The 16,792-nt window shown below is 37.0% G+C and overlaps 1 protein-coding gene and 1 pseudogene across 1 annotated transcript; both read right to left on the reverse strand.

The window, feature by feature from the left end:
• Nucleotides 1-4,948: 4,948 nt before the first annotated feature.
• On the reverse strand, nucleotides 4,949-5,907 carry LOC131914668 (olfactory receptor 8G50-like). The gene is given in 2 exon segments (XM_059267254.1): nucleotides 4,949-5,800; nucleotides 5,803-5,907. Coding segments are annotated over 2 exon segments (957 nt in total).
• Nucleotides 5,908-13,266: 7,359 nt separating this feature from the next.
• LOC131914669 (olfactory receptor 8G50-like) lies at nucleotides 13,267-14,025 on the reverse strand (annotated as a pseudogene).
• Nucleotides 14,026-16,792: the final 2,767 nt, after the last annotated feature.

Genomic DNA, 16,792 nt, shown 5'->3' on the forward strand with positions numbered 1-16,792 from the left:
GTGATAACAACACTAAACTGACAAACACCACCCAAGTTTGGTTTTGGACTATAAACTGCTCTGGACAATTTTTTTTTATTTTTATTTTGCAATACAATTCAGTTCTACATATCAGCCACGGATTCCCTTGTTCTCCCACCTCCAGCCCCCCTCACCTTCCCCCCAGCCCACCTCCCATTCCCACCTCCTCCAGGGCAAAGCCTCCCCCGCGGACTGAGATCAACCTGGTAGACTCAGTCCAGGTAGGTCCAGTCCTCTCCTCCCAGGCCGAGCCAAGCGATCCTGCATAGGCCCCAGGTTTCAAACAGCCAACTCAAGCAATGAGCACAGGACCCGATCCCACTGCCTGGATGCCTCCCAAACAGATCAGGCCAATCAACTGTCTCACCCATTCAGAGGGCCTTATCCAGTTGGCGACCCCTCAGCCATTGGTTCATATTTCATGTGTTTCCATTCGTTTGGCTATTTGTCTCTGTGCTTTATCCAACCTTGGTCTCAACAATTCTCGCTCATATAAACCCTCCTCATTCTCGTTAATTGGACTCCCAGAGCTCCACCTGGGGCCTAGCCATGGATCTCTGCATCCAGGTCCCTCAGTCATTGGATTGGGTTTCTAGCGCGACAATTAGGATGTTTGGTCATCCCATCACCAGAGTAGGTCAGTTCGGACTGTCTCTCGACCATTGCCAGCAGTCTGTTGTGGGGGTATCTTTGTGGATTTCTGTGGGCCTCTCTAGCACTTTGCTTCTTCCTATTCTCATGTGGTCTTCACTTACCATGGTCTCCTATTCCTTGTTCTCCCTCTCTGTTGTTGATCCAGCTGGGATCTCCCGCTTCCCCAAGCTCTCTTTCCCTCGACCCTTGCCCTTCATTACCCCCACTCATGTCCAGGCTCTTCATGTAGATCTCTTCCATTTCTCCGTCATTGAGCCATCCCCATGTCTTTCTTGGGGACCTGTTTTCCAGGTAGCCTCCGTGGTGATGTGAGTAGCATTCCAGTCATCCTTGTTCCACATCTAGTATCCTCCTATGAGTGAGTACAGACCATGTTTGTCTTTCTGAGTCTGGGTTACCTCACTCAGGATGATTTTTTTCCAGATCCATCCATTTGTCTGCAAACCTCATGATGTCATTGTTTTTCTCTGCTGAGTAGTACTCCATTGTGTATATATACCACATTTTGTTTATCCATTCTTCAGTTGAAGGGCATCTAGGTTGTTTCCATGTTCTGGCTATTACAAACAATGCTGATATGAACATAGCTGAACAAATGCTCTTGTGGTGTGATTGAGCATTCCTTGGGTATATGCCCAAGAGTAGTATAGCTGGATCTTGGGGGAGATGGATTCCCAATTTTCTAAGAAAGCACCATATTGATTTCCAAAGTGGCTGTACAAGCTTGCATTCCCACCAGCAGTGGAGGAGAGTTCCCCTAGCTCCACATCCTCTCCAGAATAAGCTGTCTTCAGTGTTTTTGATCTTAGCCATTCTGACAGGTGTAAGGTGGTATCTCAGAGTTGTTTTGATCTGCATTTCCCTAATGATTAGGGATGTTGAGCAATTCCTTAAATGTCTTTCAGCCATTTGAGTTTCCTCTGTTGAGAATTCTCTGTTTAGTTCTATAGCCCATTTTTTAATTGTACTGTTGGGCATTTTGATGTCTAATTCCTTGAGTTCCTTATATATTCTGGATATCAGTCCTCTCGATCGCTCTGGACAATTTTAATGTGGCTAGCTGAGGTGGTCTGGCCTCAGGGACTACTCTAGCCAGCACTTGAGATAAGCCCATTACACAGAGACTGGAGAACAAATGATATAGCTAGCTCTCCCAGGACTTGACAATTATCCCAATTTTCTCAGGATCCCCTAAGGATGCCATTGCCTCTAGAGAGCAGAAAGTAATTTTAAGAACATGATGCCCATATTCCAAAGAGGTGCGATGAGTGGTTTTGGGTTGTTCAGTGGGTTATGGATTTGTGCCATCATTTAGGGGGTTTGGTTACAAGTTGTTGTTGGTAATGGTCAAGAAAAAAAGCTGAGCAAAGGAGATTAGACTCAAGGATCTTGTTTTGTGTGGCTGGCTAGCTTAAAAAATGTATTTTGGCTTACTCATATAAGATTGTAAAACAAAGCCGGGCGGTGGTGGCGCACGCCTTTAATCCCAGCACTCAGGAGGCAGAGCCAGGTGGATCTCTGCGAGTTCGAGGCCAGCCTGGACTACCGAGTGAGTTCCAGGAAAGGCGCAAAGCTACACAGAGAAACCCTGTCTCGAAAAACCAAAAAAAAAAAAAAAAAAAAAAAAAAGATTGTAAAACAAAATGATGATGAAGAAAAATTTGCATGTACTGTAAGGCTATATAATATGTGTGCATGCATGTGCGCATCTGTGTGTCTGTGTATAAATTAAACCACTTGTCCTGACAAGAGCCAGAGACTAACAAATCTCCCGATCATTGGCACAGACTCTTTTAAATTATTTTGTCAGGGTAATCCAAGAGACTCCTAATATAATGTAGACTGACAGTGTTACAATATGCTCTTGATGTGCCCTCCTCTGAATCCCCAGAGTTTGAGGAATAGACCCTATTGCTGAAGTCACTACACATTTAGAACACAGACTCAAATGATCTGAGCTGTATCAAACCTCAATGCCTCCTTCCTATAGTTGAACTTCCATGGTGTCAGAATATAATCTGCAATATTCCAAGGGAGGGAAAAAAATTAAACAGTCCTACCCAACTGCAACATCCATGAAACATAGTGGCCAGCATACCAAGATGGCCTTACAGGGGCAATTTGTATGTTGGTGGTTACCCACAGCTGTCTAGTTGAACTTATGTCCCACTAAGTTGAATGGAAATCAAGCCTGGTACTGAAAACCTGGCCAAATTCTTGGGGTTAGTGGTGTCACGGACTTTAGGAAAGAATTAATTTATATTGCTACATGTTACATTATTTACTAAGTGTGAATTTATGTTAAAGATGGATCTTTAATTTTTGTAATTCAATGGTACTTTTCCATATTTCGAAAGTATAACCTATTGAATTTTGAAGTGTGAGGACACTGTAACAGAAAATTCATAAGACCTGTGAAAGATATTGCCATTGACTAATTATAAAATGCAGCAGGAATCTTAAAAGTTCTTATTAATAAAAACAACCCAGGGCCAGGTATTGGGGTGAATGCTGAATGATCAGAGAAACAGAACAAGCCACAGCCACCTCACCTTGCTAATTCTTCAGCTGATCCTGTTTCCTCAGACTGGATGCCTCTCAGCTGAACTGTGCTGCTCAAAAACCTAAAAGCTTAACCAGCTCTAGTTCCTTGTTTCATGCCTTATATACCTTCCTGCTTTCTGCTATCACTTCCTGGGATTAAAGGCGTGAGTCACCATGCCTGGCTGTTTTCAGTGTGGCTTTAAACTCACAGAGATCCAGATGGATCTCTGCCTGCAGAATGCTAGGATTAAAGGTGTGTGTGCCACCATTTTCTGGCCTCTATATCTAGTGGCTGTTCTGTTCTCTGACCCCAGATAAGCTTATTAGGGTGCACAATATTTTGGGGAACACAATATCACCACATTTCCCCTTTTTTGTCTAAAATTTTAAAAGCTTATAACTAATACAAGAAAAACTATATCCAATAAGTATATACAATATATACAGTCAAGAATTACATTAACAATGTCTAGTCCATTAACATTTGACAGATTCAGACAAAAAAACTCCATTATATATATTAACAATGTCCAGTCCAGTAACATTTGATAAACTCAGACAAAAAAATTCATTACTTATCCTATTTAAAACAAGTAGTTCCTTTTTAAAAGTAGATTCAATAATTGACCTTTTTATCTTATCATATCCATATTCTATTTTTTTCTTTTCATAATAGATTCAATAATCTACCTTTTGTCATTTTTATATCTTCCCCTTTTTCTTTTTAGAGTAGATTCATTGATCTACCCATTTATCCTATTATTTCTTTATCATTTTTCTCAGTAGATTCAATGATCTACTTCATATCTATATTCTCTTTTCTCTTTTACTTTTTTTAAACAAAAACTCTGAATCTAATCTCCTTGTTCAGCTTTTTTCCTGCCCATTAACAATTAACACATAATAGGATAAAACAACAGCAAACACTTTTATATTAAAATTGATCTACTTTCCTGCCCCATTCTTTTCCTTCCCAATTAATTATGATTTCCTGAATGGCACTTATCAATGGTGAGAAAATAAATTTCCCAGTTTATCCTTTTCCCGTGTGAATAATGATACAAATATGTGCTGCAGTGAATGAATATAACTTCCAAGTCTGAAATGCAGAAAGGTAGGCAAAAAAATCATAACTCTACATGTAGAAGAATTATGAGTATAGAATTGTAGGGAATAGAGGAGGAGTCAAACAGCAGTATAAAGAATGTTGCACAGATAACAATGAATATGCATAGTGCATCTGTTCCTTTTTATCACTGCAACTCTACTTTAAGATAGTGTAATCAACTTGTGTGTAGGAAATTGACAGGATCTGTCCTTTGCTTCCATACACACTAATATAGTTCTATGTATTTGTCAAATCTCAGAGTTACAAATTGTTTATTCCAATCAAGAAGGCCACTTATAAAACATTGAGACAACCAAACAATATTGAATACACTTATTTCCAAATTAATGTAAGTGAAGCTAGCTTAAACAGACCTGGGTTAATTAAACAAATATAACCAACCGTAAAGAGTGCTTTGAAGAATTTCAGGGAAGTTATATAGGATGCTATCTGTGAAGGAACTCTGGTTTTACCAGAGGCACAGTTCTCCATGGGTACGAAGTTGAGAATCCACATCTCTTTGGTACATTTCATTCAAATAATCATGTATTAACTATAGTCTCATATCTAGTGTTTTTAATTGCTTCTTGTAGAATATTTTCTCCCCCAAATTTCCCATTGCTAAGGAAAACTGTTCTTTGTTGAGAAGAAACTTATGTTTTCTAGTAACGAATTTAGGGCGACTCTGACATCTTTGTTTCTCAGGCTGTAGATCATGGGATTCAACATAGGCACAACAATGGTATAAAACACAGATGACAGTTTCTCTTGGCCCAGAGAGCTGACTGATGATGACTGAAGGTACATAAATGCTAATGACCCATAGAAGACAACAACAGCCAAGATGTGGGAGCTGCAGGTGCTGAAGGCCTTGGATCTTCCCCCAGTGGACTGAATGTGGAGGATGCTGACAATGATGAAAATGTAAGAGCTAAGGATGGTCATAACTGGCACAATAATATTAAATGCACTGAAGGACAGTGCTAGTACTTCATTGACAAAAGTACTAGAGCAAGAGAGCTCCAGTAATGGGAAAAGATCACAGAAGTAATGGTTTATTGTATTAGCCTTACAGAAAAGAACCCTCAGCAGGAAGACAGTGTGAGCTGTGGCACTTAGAAACCCCATACCATATACCCCAGCTACCATCCACAAACAGACTTGATTGGACATGGTTACATTGTAAAGTAAAGGGTTAGAGATAGCCACATAGCGGTCATATGCCATTGCAGCCAACATGTGACATTCTGCAACAGCAAAAACACAGAAGAAGTAAAACTGAGCTATGCATTCTGGGTAGGGGATGTCATTCTTCTCAGTCATAAAGTTCATCAGCATTTTGGGAGTAATGACAGTGGACTGACAGCAGTCAATAAAGGACAGACTACTGAGTAAATAATACATGGGTGTGTGCAGCTGAGAACTAAACAGAATCAAGATGATCATGCCCAGGTTTCCCACAACTGTGTAAACAAATAGACTCCAAGGAAGATGAGGAATAGGGGCAACTGGAGCTCTGGGTTCTCAGTTAACCCAGCGAGGATGAACTCAGTCACTGTGGTTTGATTCACTTCTTCCATTCTCTTCTGGAAATTCTATGTAAGAAATTTTTATATAGAAGAAAAATTTAAGCATCCATTCTCCTATCACTCAATAAATTTCAAAACAGAATTCAAATATTTTCAGGTATCTTCAGTCCTCTGTCATCCTCTTTTCTATCTAAGCAGTCAGAGACATTGCAGTCCTGGAATCAGGAGATATGCAAAGAAATAATCACACAGATGTTTACATACTTGTGACTTTGTCGTAAGAATTGTGTTTACTAGGGCCCATTTCCTAGCACATGCAAACCATTCTAGCACCCTCTATTAACTGTTTCATGTATTTCTCATGTCTTATTTATGGCATCTTTCTTTTGTTGGAAAAGTTTCATATGTGGTAAAGGAGATACATTATCCACAAAAGATCTATAATTACAGTTAGTGGTGAAGAAATTGAGGATTTTACAACAAAATAATGAACAAGAGAATTGTCTATCTCTTCATTTAATTCTAGATATTTAGCTGGGGAAATCAGATGCTAAAAGATTGCACTTAAAAGGAAAATTAGAAATCAAGAAGATAAAACATCTACTAGTACATAAAGATAATTGAACATCTAGAAAATTCAGAATTGGTTAAAGAGATCTAGTAAATGTAATTACCAGTATATCAAGTCAATGTTAGAAAACAGAAATCATGGGGTAGTTGAAGAAATTTTAGGAAAATCACCACAAACCCAGGAGAGATCTTGGAGTTCTTTGACCCTTGTTTTTCCTGTACTCAGCAGTTGTGGTTGACCACACCCCACAAAGGACAGCTGTCCCCAATCGGGGTCAATTCTAAACCATGAGGAAGAACTTCATATTAACTACAGGTTGGTATTCTTAACTCATGTTAATTTGAAGATGTTGCTTATATGGTAACACCAGAACTCTTATTTTCCAAACTACACATATTGAAAGAAGATCCCATTTCTATGTTAATGCTTCTCTTAAGTACACCTCTACCATAAAAGCTGAGAACCATATACGGTGAAAGAATGTGTCTTCGAGATTGGGAGTGTAGGAAACATAAGCCCCAATACAACACACTGAAGAAGCTGAATCATTATAGGGACCATAGATCATGTGGCAAATTGATGAATGCTGTTATGTGGGTGGGTTAGTTACCACAGGTGTGGGATCATAATATGGTGCTAATACTGTTTATATGTTTCTTTATAAGTTCCATTGGTACTCATTTTGTTCTTCAGCCTTCTGCCATTTCCTGATGTACCAAAAAGGTCTTCCCTTGATATGGGCTTTTGGTCTTGAACTTCTCAACCTTAAGAAACTTATAACAAGATAAATACAGATCTGATTGCTATATATTGCCTTCCTGTGGCATTCTATTTCACCAAAAAGAACACAGCAAGGCACACACTCTTCTACATCTTTGAGTTCATTCATTGGCTGGTTTTACTGTATTTCTCATGCTTTGCAAAGCTCCCCAGGAAATATTAGTCTCTGTCACAGAATCCTCATTATCTGTTTATGAATTAAATAGGTGTGTGGGTTTTGACCAGTTTCATTTACTAACTTTTCCTGCAGCCCAGTTCTAGCAATCTCTCTTAATACCATTGCCTTCTGTTGAGCTCCACTTGTATCTCCTGAGTGTTTGTATGCCTTTGTCCTTGCCACAGAGTTCCTCAGTACCTGCATTGTATCAGTTGTCATGGGCTCCCTATGTCAGATGCCTATTAAATATGAATGAATCGTAAGCAAAATTACAAAACCAGGCTTTTTTGACAAGGAATTGGTTTTTAACCAGTAAATTGAGATGCAAAGTAACACATATATTTCATTAGTTTATTCTTTGTAAATGTCCATCTTCCCAGCACTACCAGCAACATAACTGATGTATATATATCACCTCCCCACGTTCTTTTGTAGAAATTTGTGTCTGTCTTTGTATTTTGATAAGAATATTTGGTATAACATTTACCACCAAATAGTTTGAATTATACAACGATATATTTTAAACTTTCAAAATACTGCTACACTGATTATCTTTATGAAGATATTCAGAAGAACTGCTTCGTGTGAAATACCTGCGACTATGAACTCTTTGAACATGTGTTTTATGTATGTTCTCCACCCAAGTTCTCACAATCATTATTGTATTCTCCAACTCACTGAGTTTCATTGCTACAAATAATTAATGTAAGTGGGTCCATGCAGTCTTTTTCTTGTTATGTGTGGATTATTTTTCACAGTAAAGTGTCTTCCAGATTCATCAATAGTTTTCAATCAGTGCAATTTCACTTATAGAGAAAAGAAACAGTGAAGATTGAGAGCTATGAAATTTACATCTACAATTTTTGTATCATTCACTATTCATTAGTTACTAATAGAAAATATGAATGAGATAGATAAAGTAACCAGATTTAACAGATCATTTGTTACATGAGATAATTATAAATTACAGGTGAAAATAGAGAACAGCATCTCACAGTAACATGAATCCAAGCAATATCTAATTTTAATGTCTCAGTTCTTAATGTGTTATATTTTAGTTCTGCATGTTTAATTCTGTCTGAAACAGCATTATATAAATAATTTGGAAGATACCAAATAAATTCTTTGACATTTATTATAAATAGTAATGAATACTTATGTGCTGATAATAATTCACGTAGTTATTATTACGAATTAACATGGACTAATATTAAAACAAATTTAAATGTGTTAAGTATGTGGTTTCCTGTGGCCTTCAGGATAGGGAGATAACGAATAGAGATAATCTGCTCTTCAGAATTCTACAGTCTAGTCGGCAAACAAGACACAGGAATAAATAAAGTATTTACAAAGATCCAGAAAGACCACAGCCACTATGATGCTAGTCCACCACTCAGTGATGGTATCAACAAAAGTATTTTAGAGAATTATACAAATAAAACATTCATTCTTTTGGCCAAAATATCACATTGCATGATTGATACAGAAAAGTACATTGAGTGTGCACACAGAATAGGTCGTAATCTTCCTTTAAGCTTTACTCTTATCTCCTTATTCTATTTAACATAATTTGTTGTTGTTAAAGGTAAGATTTGTGTTTTATTCAATAGTTTCCAACAATTAAAAAAATAAAAATCAATACAATAAAGCAATATTAGCCTTGCAAATGAGCACCATCTTAAAACTCAAACAAATATATTTTATTATCCAAAAGAATTTTAAAATTTAAATATATTTGATCACATTCTTCCACTCTGCCCAAGTCCTTTCCCACTCCCTACCCACACTAATTTTTTTCCTCAATAAAGAACAATAACAACAACAAACCAATATAATGACAAACCTCCCCAAACCAAGAAAACAAAATAAAATCATGTACCCCCTCAATAAAACCACCAATCTGTAACCAAATAAAAGCACACACAAAAAAATCTCTGGAGTCCAATATATGTTGGTCAACTACTCTTGAACATGAGGCCTGTCCTGGAGGGGTTGATATACTCAATGTCACTCTATTGGAGAAAGCTGATTTTCCCTCTCCCAGGAGGAATAAGTGACAGTTCCATTGTTAACTTTTACCCTGTTTGCTAGGTTGTCATTCACTCATTCATTTTTAAAAATATGTAACAAAATAAATAATATATAGTAAGATAAAACAAAAGCTATAACATCAAAGTAGGACAAGACAAACCAACATAAGGAAAAGAACCCAAGAGAAGGAACAAGAATCAGAGATCCATTCATTTACACACTTGGGCATCCCATAAAAATACTAAATTTGAAGCCATAACGTACACTGGACCAGGTACATTTTGTGCTTATTTTTTATGCTTATTGGATTTAGAATCAGAAATTACTTAACTATATATTTGTTATTATAAGCCATAAACCACACTTCCTTCCATATCAAATTACATTTTCAGTAATTAACACCATGCCTTAAATTTATGAATTAAAAATTATTCAACAAGCTAAGTAAATAAACAGCTTCAAAATGATTGTAAAACAATCAAACTGCCTGAGTTAAAATTAGTGTACACAGAAGTGCTTGTTATGATTTTATATTGTAGGGAATGGAAGAATGTTTATGGAAGCTGGTGAAATGAAAAGGTCTGGATCTTAATTGGTTCCAGTTGTCATGACAACAAGTGAGTGGGGGAAATCTCACACGACCACACCCACAGATGAAGAGTTACAGCAATTTTCTGCTCTATTGCTTTGAAGAAATCTCGTGGCCAAAAGGCTTACAGAAGCAAGGATTTACCTGCGGGTTTTGTTAGAGTTCCAGAAGTTTAATCTTTCCTCATCATGGTCAGTAATGTGACATCAGGCAGGCATGCCACTTGGGCAGTAGCAGAGAGCTACATCCTATTACACAAACAGGGGCAGAGAGAGTGAGACTAGGCCTGACATTGGCTTTTGAAACCTCATAGTGCATCCCCAGTGACACATCTCCAACTAGACCATATCTCTTTCAAAAAGATCATGGCTCATAATCCTTCCTAAACGGTCCAACAACAGGGATCCAAATATTCAAGTATATGACCCTATCTTTGCCATTCACATTCAGTTCATGACAGCTATCCAACCCTAACTGGTTAGTCCTAAACACATACACACATGAGTAACACTGAATGGACTCACCATGTTTTTTGTATGTATGCATACATGCATATATATATATATATGAATATATATGATACATAGCATACATGTATGTATATATAACAGCAATTCAAGAAGTCAGTCATTTGAAAGCTGTTGGGAGAGAGAACAGGAAAAACTAAGGAGAGAGAGGGAATGTTTGGAAAATGAAATAAAGAGTTTTCACTGTGAAATTCCCAAAATAATTTTAAATTAAAACAAGCATTAGTAAAACAATATTATCAAACTTATTTTAAAAAGGAAGGGAGGATCTTGGAATGAAAATGGGTCTTGAGAGATAAAACTCAAACCTGTGTAATAACAAAAGAACATAGAACAGAGTAGGAGAGTCTAAGATATTTAGGAGCTAAGGACTTGTATCTAGGCATACCTCTCCTCTTTCCCAGACAGCTCAATGTTGGAAGCTTTTGTTCTCCTTTACACGAGAAGGAAAAATGGATTTGAGTATGTGAGGGGCCGATTACACAGAATTATCTGTTGAGCCAGTATTCCTCAAAGCTGGATTTCAAAGTCATTTGTGTTCTGCTAAGGTTGGTTGATATAAACATTTTATATGCTGGGCACAGACAACAAGAGATTGGTTAAGAAAAGGATAGTGGGAGTTATCTCCCTCTACAGTCTCATCCCTCAAGTTTCATCTCCAGGGAAATCAACAATCAGAATTAACATATATTTCCCAGTGGTTCTTCAATGTGTAATGTAGTCCGATGGCAGGATTTTTTTTAAAGTATAGGTTTCATAAAAGTCTGTAAGAAACACTAAACTATTCCTGAAACTTCAAAGATATACACTGAAGGGATTTTCTAAAAATATTGTCTTCAAAACGAAAAAAATTAAATATCAAGGAAAGCAACTGAAACTTTTTGTACTTTGTAACTCTCGTTGACAAATGATAGTATGAGGGAGCCGAAAAATCAGCTTACTTGGACGATTTTACCCAAGAATTGAATAAAATCCATTTTCTTCCCACCCAAGTTATAAAAATTTAGATATTTTAACCAATGCACATGAAGTGGCAAATAAGACTAATAAGGGAGAACTAGAAGGAGACTTGGGGACGAGGGTGCCAATTAAGGCAGATGCCATCAAGAGCGACTGAGTCTTACTAAAGAAACTGATCAGATCCTAAAAGGAGGAATATGTGTTCACTCCTCGCTGTTTTCAAGAACAACATTAAGAAATTCTGAGGGCAGGTGGGGATGGGAACATGAGAGCTTAGGTTGTAGGGAATGATGGGGAGAGATGACTGGAGAAGGAATGGCATTTGGGGTCAGGTGAAAACCTGGTACAAGGGAATCTCCCAGGAATCTACAAGAATGACTGCAGCTAAGACTCCCAGCAATAGTGGATATGTAGCCTGAACTGGCCATCTCCTGTGATCAGAATGGTGCCTAGCCTAATTGTCATCAGAGAGGCTTCCCCCAGCAACTGATGGAAACAGATGCAGCCCTGCAGCCAAACGTTAGGCCAGTTCAGGGAATCATACAGAAGAGGGGAGAAAGGACTGTTGGAGGCAGAGGAGTCAAAGACACCACAAGAAAACTCACAAAATCAGCTAACCTGGGCTAACAGGCTCACAGAGTCAGAACCAACATCCAGGGAGTCTGTGTGGGAGTGACCTAGGCACTCTGCATATATGTTACAGTTATGTAGCTTGGTCCTCTTGTTAAACTCCTAGCAGTGGGAACAGGGGCTGTCCCAGAATCTTTTACTAGTTTTTAGAACCCTACTCCTTATAATGGGTCGCTTTGTTCAGACTTAATCCATGGGGACGTGTTTAGTTACTGCAACTTGGTGTGCCATGTTTAGTTGATACTTATGGGATACCTGCCCTTTCTAAACAGAAACACTAGTGGATTTGGGGGTGGTAGGGAATGGAAGGGTCATGGGGGTGGAGGGACTGGGTGGAGAAGAGGGAGGGGAAACTGTGGCAGGGATGCAAAATAATTAATTTTTGTTTTTGAAAAACAAGTTAATTGGGAAAGTAAAGTAAAGGACATTTGGTATGCTCTCTGCTTGGTAAAATGTTTAGACTTGTCAGGAAATAAATTGAAGAGAGAAAAATTATATATATATATCATACACATACATGCATATATATATATATATATATATATATATTCAGCAAATACAAACAATGCATTGCTTTCAGATCAGTTTATTCTTTCCATTACCATTCAAAATGTTTTTAACTTCTAGTGATTGAGAACAATTTTAGAGCTCATCCTGTGTTTCCATATTGCCTAATATAGTTGTACATACTTAGGAAGAATGGGGTGTAATTTGTATGTTCTAAATGCTTATTTTAGTCACCTCTGATTAATACATGGAAATTTTCTTCTTAATAAAATTAATAAAGAAGACCAGCTATATAAAGTATCAAAAACTGTATCAAAGTACTTAAATGATTTACTCATTGATAAGCATAATTGACCAAATTTTTTTAAAGGCCAGATAAATAACATGAATATGACCACCTAAAAGGGCATGCTGAAGAATTTTTAAGAGGTGATAAAAGTTATGATGGGTGAATGGACTCTGGGGCATCCCAGATAGGAGCGATTTTCAGGTTGAATCTAAAAATACTCATCTGCCTGCCTTTATTTTATGTCTTTCAAATGATAATATACTGGCAATAACTTCTTGACTGGTGACACTCATGCTTATAGTCCTTTCCTGTACTCCAGAAAAAAAAATATTACTATGTTCAGAAGAAATTTCTCTTCCAGCAACTTCTTTAGGACAGCTTTCTCAGGCTATCAATCATAGTCTTCAGCATGGATACACAGATGCTATAAAACACAGAAGACGCTTTCCCTTGGTCTATGGAGATGATGGGAGATGGCTGCAGATACATGAACGCTAACAACCCAAAAAAGACAGTGAGAGCCAAAATGTGGCAGCTTCAGGTGCTGAAGGCTTTGGATCAGTCCTCCCTCGGTAAAATGACTGTGGAGAATGCTGACAATAATGAAGACATAAGAGTGAACAGTGGTCAGATGTGGGACAATGGTATTAAATGCACTAGACAGCGCTAATAAATCACTGATAAAAGTAGTGTAGCAAGAGAGCTCCAGTAATGGGAAAAGATCACAGAAGAAATGGTTCATTATATCAGCCTTACAGAAAAGCACTCTTAGCAAGAAGACAGTGTGAGCTGTGGTTCTGGGTAAGCCCATACCATACACTCCAGCAACCATCCAGGAAGAGACTTGATAAGATATGATTGCATTGTAAAGCAAATGATTACAGATATGAGGAATTAATACATAGTTGTGTGTAGCCAAGAGTTAAACAGAATCAAGATGATCATTCCCATGTTTGCCATCATTCTAATCACATAGACTGTTAGGAAGACAAGGATCATGGGCAACTGGAGCTTTGGAGCCACTGCCTTCTTTTTTTAGATAATTTTCAATCCTAAAAAAATGAGTTGTAAAAGAAACCATCTCATAGTGGTTAACATATGTTTTACCTCTGCTTCCAGAGTGTTCATTCATTCTACCCACTCACTCACAAGTTCAGATATCACTGATGCAAGTGATTTTAGGTTATAAGAACATCTTGTGCCCTGATTGTAATATTTTCTCCATTGAAGCAAAAACGGTTTTTATGTTAAAATGTAAACAGTATCCACAAGGAAAGAGTTTTCACTTAAGATAATGAACAGCACCGTTTTGTGTCTCTTCACTTTAGTTCTGTTATCCTAGAATTTTAGATTAGGCAGTTAGAAAGCTGAATAAAATTTAAAGGCACTATATTAGAAAGCGAAAAGGTAGACTATCTTTACTTATGAATAAATACAATAAACATAGTTAAGTCTATAGAAAATATAGAATCTGTTAATAATATCTATTAGGAATAAATAATAAAAAGGAAATAATAGAATACAAGATTCTCACAATAGCTCAATTGAATTTCATAAACTTTACACAAACATGAAAGCTTTCCTTTTTCTGTGGGTCTGTGGTATAATTTAAAGCCAGGCCTGATAAGCACCCTACTATTATTATTTTTATTAAGGATTGTTTTGGCTAATCTTTGTTCTTACCAATAAATTTTAAAATTGATTTCTATTTCTGTGACAAATGTCATGGTGATTGGTACTGTATTAAATCTGTAAATGGTTTTTGATAGGATTCTCATTCACAAAATGAACTTTAGCAGTTCATGATCATCAAAGGTCTTCCAACTTGTGATGACTTCTTTGATTTCTTTATTCATAGATGTAAATATTTCACTATAGAAATCTTTCACTTCCAGTGGTGGGGATTGTTGTTTGATTTCTTTCTCTTTCTTTTTCTTTTTTTTTTAAGGTTGTAGTGAACAGGAGTCTTTTCATAATTAATTTTCAGTGTGTTTCCTATTGGTATATTAAAATGTTTAAAATTTTGTTAGTTTTTTTTTTTTATCCTGCCACTTTGTTTAGAATGTTCATCAATTCTAGAAACGTTCTTGTGGAGTGGTTATGACATTTTTTGTATAATATCTTATTGTCTGCAAACAAAAATAAATTTTAGTTCATTTGTATCTCTTTTACTTCCTTCATGTCTTTAATTGCTCCAGCTAAGACTTGACAGAATACATTGGAAAGACTGGAGACAGTAAACCACCATCCAATGTTACTATTTTTTAAGTACTTTTTTTGAGAATTTCATACTATAACACTACATTTGCATCAATTTCAGCCTTCTCTCTCCACACGTCAACTCTTCCTATAGTTCTCCACTTCCCCTAAAATTTATGGCCTATTTTTTTTTAATTGGGGATACACTACACAAACACATACATATGTGTGTGTCCATACATGTGTGTGTGTGCGTGTTTGTGTGTGTGTGTGTGTGTGTGTGTGTGTGTGTGTGTGTGTGTATGCACAGGTCTCAGGTCTCAGCAGTCAATTAGTCATTAATTACCTGTAAGTTTTCATGCAGGTGTGAGGCCCTGTGAAATATCCCTCACCCATATTGGCATGTAAGATGCTGTTGTCACTGGGCAGTTCTGGTGTAGGTCACGTGCTATGGAGATTTCACAGGTGCAGCTTCTCTGTTGAATATAGAAGACATTGTCATACAGCAAACACTCTGGTCCCCTGGCTCTTACACTTTTTCTTTCCCTCCTTCCTCAGTGCTCTCTGAGTCATGAGTGTTGTAGACTTATCAGGTGAGGCTGGGCACCCTAGAGGAAGGAATTTTTAAGAAAATGGTTTTACAGTTCTTTAAATTGTGAAACATAGGTTTAACAAATAACCTAGAATCTTCGATGCTAGGTACATATGCACAAGAATGAAAGACATACAGGCATGAACACACACACACACACACACACACACACACACACACACATGCACAAAAAATTGTAAAGTTATGATCAAGGCAGAAATACTTGAAATAGTTACAGAAGAAACATACCAGCTGTCCATGTAGTGGTAAATACAAAGCTCTACTTCACATATCCCTGAAAAGGAGTGTTATACTACAATGAGAAATGAAGCACAGAGACATGCTACAGCCTGAAAGAACATGATCCATGCCAAGGAAAACAAATCACACAGAAGAGAACACACATTGTAGGCTCCAATGATATGAAGCATCTCTAACAAGAAAATCCATAGAAACATAGAGTAGCTAGTGCCTGCCAGCTGCTAAGGAAAATGAAGTCCTAGTGTACCATTGGTAATGGGTTCAGGGCTTTTCTTGAAATGGTGGTTAAAATATTCTATGATTAGAATATGGAGCTTTCTAATGAGCATTGTAGGCACACTAAAAATTAATGAATTGTGCAGTTGAGAAATGATAATGTTTAATATATCAGTTTCACTTATATAAATGTGTTATACAATTAAAACCTCAACCAATTAATAATTATGCTATTCTTACCACATTAGAGTTTTCATCACAAATATTACATTGACAGCTTCTAAAGAGCCTTTTCATAAAGTTTACACCTGCTGTGTGCCTCTATATTTATACCAAATATTAAGATTCTTCTACATAGTGTGGCATTTCTGTCTCTGCAAGAAACAAAGAAGGAAAACTATACTATTTGACTGAAAAACCTTTACTTTTTATTACATTGACTTTCTCTACCTGAAACATAATAGGAAAAACATAATCCTTACAAATACAAATTCTTAATCTATAGATGTAAACACCCTGGCCTTGATTTAGCAATAAACAATACCTGGGAATTAGTCTTTGTGTATACTCTGTAGGGGCAGCTTGGTCTATTTTAGACTAGTTCTAAGGTCTTTGCAAAATGTGTAA

This window comes from Peromyscus eremicus, chromosome 7 (assembly GCF_949786415.1).
Source record: "Peromyscus eremicus chromosome 7, PerEre_H2_v1, whole genome shotgun sequence".
NCBI lineage: Eukaryota > Metazoa > Chordata > Mammalia > Rodentia > Cricetidae > Peromyscus > Peromyscus eremicus.